General features: G+C 31.4%; 1 protein-coding gene across 1 annotated transcript; it reads right to left on the bottom strand.

The window, feature by feature from the left end:
* Positions 1-6,230: 6,230 nt before the first annotated feature.
* Positions 6,231-9,682, bottom strand: LOC143584153 (putative serine/threonine-protein kinase PBL7). Its single transcript, XM_077066261.1, has 6 exons — positions 9,157-9,682; positions 8,627-8,884; positions 7,787-7,959; positions 7,621-7,700; positions 7,382-7,529; positions 6,231-6,746 (listed from the first exon to the last, which is right to left on the bottom strand). The coding sequence occupies exons 1-6, from the start codon at positions 9,680-9,682 to the stop codon at positions 6,390-6,392; spliced, it is 1,542 nt and encodes a 513-aa protein (XP_076922376.1). The 3' UTR covers positions 6,231-6,389.
* Positions 9,683-10,411: the final 729 nt, after the last annotated feature.

Here is a 10,411-nt window from a genome sequence, read left to right as displayed (position 1 = left end):
GTTTGTATTTGTTCCAACGTAGTGGAGCAAGGGTGTTCGACGACGTCAATGGCAGGTGAAAAAGAGGAGCCGATAATCCAACCAAAGCGAGTGGGGGGATATCATTGCAGGTTCCAAAGTTGAATGAAACTAATTACATCTCATGGGCGATTGTGGTGGAAGCGATCTTAGATGATCAAGAGTTATGAGAAGTTGTTCAACCGAATGAGGGTGCGGTTATTGATGCGAAGAAGAATAAAACGGCAAAAGCGTTTTTGTTTCAAGTAATAGAAGGTGATATTCTTCTTTAGATTGCTCAATACAAAAATGCCAGAGAAATATGGACGGCTTTGAAAGCACGGTATGTTGGGGTCGAGCGAGTTCAAAAGGCTCGACTGCTAACGTTGAAAAGTGAATTTGAGAAACTCAAGATGGCGGAAAACGAGACCGTTGACGAGTTTGCTGGAAAAATAACAGGTATGGTTTCAAAGGAAAAGAGTCTAGGTCACTTGTTCGAGCAAGATGTCTTGGTGAAGAAGTTACTGGATGCGGTTCCAAATAAGTACTTTCAACTTGTACCCTCAATCGAGCATAGTGTTGATCTCGATAGTTTGATGTTTGAAGATGTTGTTGGAAGACTTAAGGCGTTTGAGGAACGTATACGGGGCAGAGAACGCGCTTCAAATTCACAAGGTCAGTTACTTTTCAATCGGACAGAAAGTAATTACAAAGGGAAGTCGTATGATCAGTCCGGTAACCGAGGTAAGGGTTGGCTGAGTTCACAGGGACGTGGAAGAGGCTGAGAAACCGGAGGTCAAGACCGAGAGGATAAGGATCAAGATGGTTGTGAAAACCAAGATGGTCAACATCGTGGGTCAAGGTATACGGGTCAAAGAAGAACGAATGATCGTCAATGGAGAAGAAAGGATATGTCACAGGTTCAGTGTTACCGTTGTGATGGGTTCGGTCACTTTGCGTCTACGTGTCCAGAACATATGAAGAAAAATGAAGAATCTAATTTGAACAAAATTGATGATTTTGATCCAAGTTTATTTATGATTAAAGGTGATCAGAAAACGGTTTTTCCGAATGAAGATGGTGTGATTCCAAAGCGTTTCGAAACTAAACTGATGGAGAAAGATGTTTGGTATCTCGACAACAGAGCATTGAATCACATGACCGGTAATAAAGCATACTTTTATGAGTTAAATGAATGTGTCACGGGAAAGGTGAAGTTCAGAGATGAATCTTGTATTGATATTTAGGGAAAAGGGTCAGTCTTAATTGAAGGAAAAACGGGGGAACAACATTTGTTGGCCGATGTCAACCACATCTCAAGCTTAAAGTGCAATATCATAAGTCTTGGTCAAGCAACGGAAGGTGGATGCGAGATTCACATGAAGCATGATTTGCTAACCATTAAAGATGATACAGGTAATATTTTGATGAAGGTGACAAGGACCAAGAATCGATTGTACAAGATTAGCCTCAAGATAACAAGTCCCAGTAAACGAGGTATCATTGGAATGAAGAATTTTGCACGTAGGGATCTTCAAAGTACTGGAGTGAAAGAAGGCAAGTCGGTTACGAGTCAGATTCCAATCAAAGATCCAAGTTCCAAAATTCAAAGTCCAAAGAAGAGTGTTCAAGAAATTAAACGCGTGGTCAAGAAAAGGATTCAAGCCCAAGGGAAGGCGTGTGATGATCAAACGAAGCAAGTGTTAATTCTAGCCAAGTTGAGCCGAAAGAACATTACAAGAGATCATGAAAAGTCTCGGGAGAATCAAGAGAATGATGACAAGCGTGAAGTTGAAGACCCGCCAATTTCGAGTAGGAAATTATGGTGTGAGTCAGGTGACTCGGGTATAACAATTGTGGGGGTGATTGTTGGCTCAATTGTTGTTTGGCCCGAGTGTAAGGCCCAACCCAAGAATTAGAGTAAAATTATATTTGGTAATGTCTTGGCTAACAAGTTAGGGTTAGTCTATATAAACCGAGTTATGGTTAGACATTAGAGACGGTGAGGTTGGTGTAACCGAGTTAGGGTTCATTAAGAGTCAAACCGAGTTAGGGTTTGAGAGAGTTTGTAATCAGTTTTTTGAGATATATTCTTATTAATATAAACGAGAGTTAGTCGTTTAATTCGTGTGTTAATTATCGATCTAGGACTTGAACCCCCACAACGTGGTGGTCAACACACTAGTTTCAATTATAAATCCGTCTATAGTCCAACTGTACAAACGAATATAAAAAATCTATTTATTCTAATAAAAGACTACTAAATTATGCCACTTGTTAATCTCATAGCCCTCCTCATCTTTTTTTTCAACATATTTCAATATATGGTCATTTATCTTTAAGTTATTTAAATACATGAATTCAAATTGTGTTTATTAACGGAAAATTCTAATCGATTCATTTATTAACATTAATAGTGAAATAAGAAAATAAGAAAATTTCAACATTAAATTTGCCGGCCTGTAAGGATAAAATTTTCAAGTCACATGTAATTGCATATTAAAGAAAATAAAGGTACATTATTGTCTAAGAATTTGGATTTGTATGGTAATAAATTGCAAATTATTTTTAAACTGGATTCGAGCAATAGTGCATAATATTTTATATAAGATTGATTTCAGATTTTAATTTTTTTCATATACATTTGAACTCAGGAAATTTTGTAATTTCTTAATTTTCTTCAAACATTTTACATAAATATTGAAAACATTAAGAATACTTATTACATAAATCTTGGTGTTTAGTTTTAATTAATTCATTAACTTATTGTGTAATATAGAGAGTTTTAGTAATAAGAAAATCAATATTTTGTTTTCAATATTTTTTTCCATAACTGATACCAAAATGTTTCAAAACATATAATTTATGATGTTATTTATAACTTTTATACATTTAAATATATTTAATTTAATATGCCTTATAGTACAAATTGCTTAATTAAAGGCATACAAATTCAAAATTTTAAACCAAAAAATATGTTTCAATCCCATCAACTATTTTCGCTTTCCAAATAACATTTATGATATTGAAACCTAGATCATAGAATATCATTTTCGTTAGGTTTTTACATAATTTTAATATTATATTAACTTATTCTTTTATTTTTATAGAAATACAATATTGGGGTTATGTTAGTGTATTATGTTGGTTAGTACATAATTAAAATGTTTATTATGATTTATATTCAAAACAACTATACGAAAAATTTAAAATAACATTACAATCATAGCATTTATTATTCAGTTATGTTATAAAAATTTAGTAAACTTCACACCTTAAATATAACGTAATTTAATAGAATATTTATTATTTTTCTTACTATTTGTAACTTGATCATGTTCCTCATTATATTTCAAGGATATTTCATTTTCATATTAATTATAAACAAAAATAGTTAATCAGGTTAAAAGTCATTACCATGCTTTCATAAAATCAGATTTCGTTGCTTATTCTTCCTTTTTTTATCACTATAAGTTGTTAATATATATATATATATATATATATATATATATATATATATATATATATATATATATATCGATTGATTAAGTATTCCAACAACTTTCCATAATATTAACTAATAAGTAATAACAAGATGTTAGTATTCAAAATTTAAACATTCCTTATCCAATACTTTGAATTAATTTAAATAAGAATCACTACCTTCACTTTATGCAATTTTAAATATTATATTTTTCGGCTAACTTAGAATAATCACTGTTATTTGAAAAATGACTTTAAGGTTAATATGTCTTTGTCATTTTTCTGTGAATTACATTCATATGAAATGAAACAAATCATTTTATTATATTTTAATTTTCAATTATATATATTGCTTGATTATACAACTTCTAATTTTAAAATATATAAAAATTAAAATTTTGTGATACACATAATATTATATTAATGACAACAAATTTATCATGATTAATCAATTTAAGATTCTAAAGATTCTAAGGATTATTATATCATCAAAGTTTAGGTAATCTATTTTTGGGGTAATCATGTTTTTCGGATAAACATGAACTGATGATCTCAAATAACATGATATTAATTGTTTAAAATGTAAGATATTTTATGTGTATGAATATTTTTTTTGTTAGTTTCATGGATATACTTATCATTATTTAGGGTTGGTAAATTGGTATGTACTTGAAAGAACCTTATTTTTCACACCGACAACTATGTGTGGCTACATCAAGAGTTACAATCAAACTTAGAGCATTTCCAATGTGATGTTTAGGGGGTGTTTGGGATTCCTTATTTTACCTCCTTATAACTTTTCATTAAGTTAATAAGTTACAAAAGTGTAACTTATGGAACTTTTTCTCTCACAATATTAGCAATCCCAAACACCTTATTATTTTTCAAAAAGTTTATAAGTTATAAGTCGGTGAAAATATGCAATCCCAAACACCCCTTTAGTTCTGACGTGACATTATTCAAAATTCTAAACTGGATAAATGCACATTAGAGGTGATATTCACTTTAAGGCATATAAACAAAAACTGAATGAAAATAAATATGATAAGTGGACCAATTGTAATTAACTTTTCATTTAAATCTTAAAAACAATTTCAATCCCCCACTTTAGCTATCCTTCTTTTTGAGTTACAAAATAATTTATTTTTGTTTGTTTTACTTTCAACGTTAAATATTTTTAATAAATAAATATTATTGTTTATGTAATTTAAAAAAAAAATTAATAATTTTTGTTTGTTTGTTTGTGGTTGGTTTATTTATTGTCTGTGCAATTTTAAATTTTTATTTATAACTTTTATTATTTTTATTTTAAATCTATTTACTAGAACTTATTTTATTTTTAAATAATATGAAATAAAAAATAAGATCTTTATAAAAATATTTGAGTTTACAGAAATAAAATATAGAAATAGGTGATTCTGTTGAATATATGAGTGTTTAAAAGTGGATGTAGTGTTGGAGGAAAAATGAGATTATTTGGTGTTTGAAAGTGAATCAGTAGAAATCTGATGTAGTAGTTGATATGACGTGTACGTTTAGTTGTTTTTTACTCATCCACCATTGTGGATACTCTTATATGTTACCTTATCAAGAGTTAGGGCAACTCCAATGCCATGTTTAGTTCTGATTCAAAATTCTGAACTTGACAAACGTCCATCGGAGGTGATGTTCAGTTTAAAGCATATCCACAAAAATGAATGAAAACAAACATGATAAGTGGGTCAAAAGTAATTGATTTTAATTTTCATTTACATTTTGAAACCAAGTTCAACCTCCGACTTTAATTATCTTTCTTTTTGAATTAAAATATAATTTTTTTTTGCTGTTTTTTTTTACTTTCAATGGTAAAAAATTCATTTGTTTCTAAGCTTACACACCAACGGTAATCATCTTAATTTTTTTTTGAAAGACGGTAACCATCTATAAATATTTAAATAATACGAAATAAAAAAATTAAGATACTTATAAAAGTATTTTTGTTTATAGAAAGAAAATATAGAAGTAAGTGATTATGTGGAATACATGGGTGTTTAAAAGTGGATGTAATGTTGGAGGAGAAATGAGAGTTTTTGGTGTTTGAAAGTAAATGAGTGAAAATCTGATGTAGCAGCTGATGTGGCGCGTTTAGTTTCTTTTTACTCATCCACCATTGTGGATGCTCTTACAATCAGAGATGGACTAAATATTTTGATTTTTGATAAACAATGTATATCAACCAATATAACAAATGTAGTGTATACAGAAGTTTTTTTACTTATTTGTAACATATTTGTGTAACATTAGTTATGTAATTTTTACAATTTTAATGTAATTGTAATTTTATTAATAATATATGATCATTTTGTTGACTGAATTTTACTTAATAGCTAGAGTTTAATATTTTCATCAATTACTCGTGTAATACACGAGGCTCAAACTCAGTGGCGGATGTAGGTTACACTGCATGAAATACGGTTAAAAAAATTTAAACATTACCCCTAACATTTGGTTCTAGATCCGTCACTGCCCAGACTAGTGTATATATATATACATCACAACTTAACTAAAAGTTTCTCAATGGTTTTATTTTAACTTACCTATAGTCACCTTTTTTCTAACGGAGATTAAATACAAGCATTTTTCTTTTCACGAGAATAATAAAAAGAAAAAAATCTTCCCATAATAAGCCTGTCAAATAAAGGCATGACCGCTGTTCAAAAATTTTTTTTTAAATAAAGGCATGACCGATATGATAACAATTCACATACATGTAAATTAGTTTTTTAAAATTTTTCTTTTTCACCATCATTCAACTACAAATCTATATACAAACCTCTATCCACCCTCAAATTTTCAACTTCTGTACTCATGGGTTATATTAAACCAAATTTGCACCTTCAAAATGGATGTTTTTTGTTCTACAGTCACGGTCAACGACAGTACAAATGTTCAAGATCGTCTTCAAACTCTGAAACACCAAGCATTGCCAAAGCTAAATGTGAGTTCAAGTCATTTTTTGTTTGTGGAATCTGAGGATAACCGTCAAAAGCATAGTGGTTAGATGAAAATGGGGTCCCGGCTGGTGTTTTCCTTAGTTTTGGATTTGCTTCGACTCCTTTAAGGATAGAAAGTACTACATCAATGTTTGGTCTTTTCGATTCTTCATTGTGGATACACGCGTCTGCGGCTTGTATCATTCGGGTAATCTGGTCTAAGTTTTTATGAGTGAAATTGATGCGGGGGTCGAGTAGTTCCTGTATAGATCCTTGTTGTAACAATGGTTTCGCCTGCAAAATAAATAAGAATCAAATAATTCAATAACGATAATTTGACACGAACCCGAAAATCATGTCAGACACATGAACACGACACAAATTATTATGGATCGACACAAAGACAACAAGTTTGACACAGAAATTTTATTTTCTTTTATTTTTCTCCTTTTTGCATATTCATACTCTAAAATTACAATTTACAACAAAAAAAACACGTGTATAAAATATTTAGGTATAAACTATAAAAACTAATATTTATTTCTCTTTCAACCTTTAAATTTTGGCATAAAATACCTATTAAAAATAAATATTTTTTTTAAATATATGAGGCTTAACCCACAAACTAGCCAAGTCGACCAAACACAACCCGTTTAGCAAAATGTGGTTGTAGGTCGAGCTTGAACTACCATGAGCCCGTTTAGGCATAACTTGAACATGCAAATTCAGTGTCAGGTTTGTGTCATGTCAGAAACTACACCACTACCTAGGTGTCATGATGTAGATCACAAATAATCAAATTTGACATTTTTTAATAATTATTATTAATATTACTATTATTATCATTATTATTATTACTATTATTATTATTATTATTATTCAATATGCTTAATTATTATCTATAGCAACTTTAATCATGAAAAACTCACCCACAAAACCAAGTTTTCTTCTCCGGCTCCTCTTCTTGATTCAATCGGCTTACGTCCTGTTATTAACTCCAAAAGAACCACCCCAAATGCATAAACATCCGTTTTATCGGATACTTTCCCATGTTGGAAATATTCAGGTGCCAAATAGCTATTAGACCAAAAAGAAAAACATTATCCATCATCAAAATCTACAACCCACCAAAAGCAAATATGCCTAAAACATCTTAATCAAACAATACCCGAATGTTCCTTTCACAGTTTTGCACAAAAACGGAACCGAAGGGGCAGAAGTCCAAGTAGCTAATCCAAAATCACATAACTGCAAGAAAAAGTGAAACACAAATTATTAATCTCAAAGGTGGTTTAACTGAAAGTGAACATGTGATAAATCAACTTCTTTTTAACCTTAGGTGATTTTCTTGAGGAAAGAAGGATGTTTGAAGGCTTAATATCTCTATGAACCACACATCTTTCAGTACCATAATGCAAATACCTCACAGCTTCAGCAACCCCAATAGCAACCTTATACCTTACTGACCATGGAAGTTTTGATCCGCCATATTTACCGGTTCTTGTTTCTGCAAAGTGGTTTTTTCTTGATTTAATAAAGATTCAAACTTTAAAACTCAAGCTCAAGATCAAACTCGTGTTTCTACAAAATGGGCATTTTCTCGATTTTGTAAAGGTGCAAACTTTAAGACTCATGAACAAGAACAAATCTTGTTTCTATGAACCAGCTTTTTATTTATTTATTTGATAAAGATTCAAACTTTAAGATTCAGAATCAAGAACAAACTCTTGTTTCCACAAAACGAGTATTTTCTCTATATAATAATAATAATAAAGATTCAAACTTTAAGATTCAAGATCAAGAACAAACATAAGGGTCATAGAAATAGAGATTAAAGATCAAGAAGAAACTCTTGTTTCTACAAGACTGGTATTTTCTTGGTTTAATAAAGATTCAAGCTTGTACATTCAAGAATCAAGAACAAACTCTTGTTTCTACAAAACAGGTATTTTCTTGTTTCAAATAAAGATTCTAACTTTAACATTCAAGATCATGAACAAACACTTGTTTCTACAAAACAGGTATTTTCTTGATTTAATCAAGATTCAAACTTTATAATTCAATATCAAGAACACACTCGTGTTTCTACAAAACAGGTATTCTCTTGACTTGATAGAGATCCTAAGTTTAAAAAAAATATCAAAACGCAAACACAAAGGTTATAGAAATAATACCGCGTAAATAACGTTCTAAGCTTCCACCAGACACATACTTGTAAACCAAAAACAACCCGCCTTCTGCATCGATACAAAACCCGACTAGGGGACAAATATACTGATTATGAAGAGAACTTGCTATCATTAGTTCTCTACAGAAAGCCTTTGGGGCCTCTTTATCTTCTTTGTCAAGTTTCTTGATTGCAACTGTTGTTCTCAAGATCCCAATTCTTCCCTTGAACACATAGCTCAATGCACCTCTTCCCAAAACCCTCCCTACATAATTCGAACAAATATATATATTAGATCGAAATAAAAAAAACTAATAGCAATCGGGTTGTGTTTGATTTGACCTCTTAGGCTAAACAAATCAAATCCCGTTTAACCCATGTTTTTTACACATTTAGAACTTGGTTGTCACCTGCCAACCGCCAACCCCTACGGCATGTTTAGATAAATGAGTGAATTTTAAGGTGATGTTTATTTTTTTCATTATGATTACTTTTGTAGATTTATAAATTGGAATTATTAGGTGATAGATGAAGAACCTTTGGAGAAGCTGCGAGTAGCCGAAACAATCTCAGGAAAAGTAAATCTAACAAGAGTATGAGCCACCGGTGAAATACTCCTTTCCAAGGACTCGATTCGCCTCCATTTAAGTTGTTGAGATCTTGGTTCCACCAACCCATTATCCAAGTTCACCATCAGCACCGTCGAAGAGGAGGAGCCCACACTCAACGACTCAAGCTCCACTTGGGAACACAGGCTGAACCTGAAAGACGAATGCACCGAGTGCGGCTCATTGCTATTAGCACCAACACACCCACCAGACTCCGCAAGCAGCCACGCCTTATTGTTCTCCAAATTACTCACCAACTTCTTCTTGTCTCTTTCCTTCACTGGAAACAAACACGAGAACCCAAAATCCCAGATGAATTTGTGCAAAAGGGTTTTGAATTTGCGCCTAGTGTCGTCTTCGTCATTGTAGTGATAAATTTCATCATCGTCTTCGAAATTTTGGGTTGGGTTATTGGTAATTTGGGTTAAACATTGATGACAATCTTCAACACCCATTTGGATCAAAGTGCAATGATGGTGAATTTGCAACACAGAAATCAAGAAACTCAAAAGTGAGAAATTGATTGCTTGGAAGTGGAGGAGAGAATATGTATTGTTTTTTTTCATGGAATCAAAAATAGTGGGTGTGTAATATAATGTAGGTGGTCTGTGAAGGATTTAATTAAGAGAATTAGTTGGGAGAAATATGTGTGTGTTGGTGTGTGTGAGAGAGAGGTGTATGGGATTATTATTAGGTTATTATACAAAAGAAAAGAGGAATAAAAAGTGTGACAGTTGAAGAGAGATTCACTCTGTTAATAACAATCATGACAAACTAAAACCCACAAAAACAAAGACAGTTTTGATTTTTGAATTTTAAGGTGTCTTTGGCGTATGGATTTGTGTGTGTTATTGATTTTTATTTCAATTGTATTTTTTTTTTTAAATAATTTCATATATATTTTTATAAATCTTCCAAATATCATATATATATCCAAGTAAATTTCAAAATATCATATGTACTTAATTTGTTTTCCACCGATTTAGCAGTCTCCGGCGATAACTCGTTTATCCGGCCCGACCATACTCCAACCAATTTGCAGGTTGCAACGATATGTGGTTTACGTTGAAAAATAAGAATAGTGATCATTAATCTTGATTTCTAGAATAAAATTAATTTGATAATGATAAATGCTTAAAATACGATACAGTATATGCTTCAAATTTGAAGAAAAATATATATAC

This window comes from Bidens hawaiensis, unplaced genomic scaffold (assembly GCF_021521415.1).
Source record: "Bidens hawaiensis isolate Kalapana, Puna unplaced genomic scaffold, B.hawaiensis_p1.1 tig00032828_1, whole genome shotgun sequence".
NCBI classification, from domain to species: Eukaryota; Viridiplantae; Streptophyta; class Magnoliopsida; order Asterales; family Asteraceae; genus Bidens; species Bidens hawaiensis.
This window is presented reverse-complemented; position numbering and strand designations above follow the sequence as displayed.

Coding starts and splice junctions, on each gene's coding strand:
- LOC143584153 (XM_077066261.1), bottom strand. CDS start 9,682: ATGGGTGTTGAAGATTGTCATCAATGTTTAACCCAAATTACCAATAAC. Junction 8,885..9,156: donor TACTCGCAGCTTCTCCAAAG/GTTCTTCATCTA, acceptor CGAATTATGTAG/GGAGGGTTTTGGGAAGAGGT. Junction 6,747..7,381: donor AAGAAAACTTGGTTTTGTGG/GTGAGTTTTTCA, acceptor TTTATTTTGCAG/GCGAAACCATTGTTACAACA.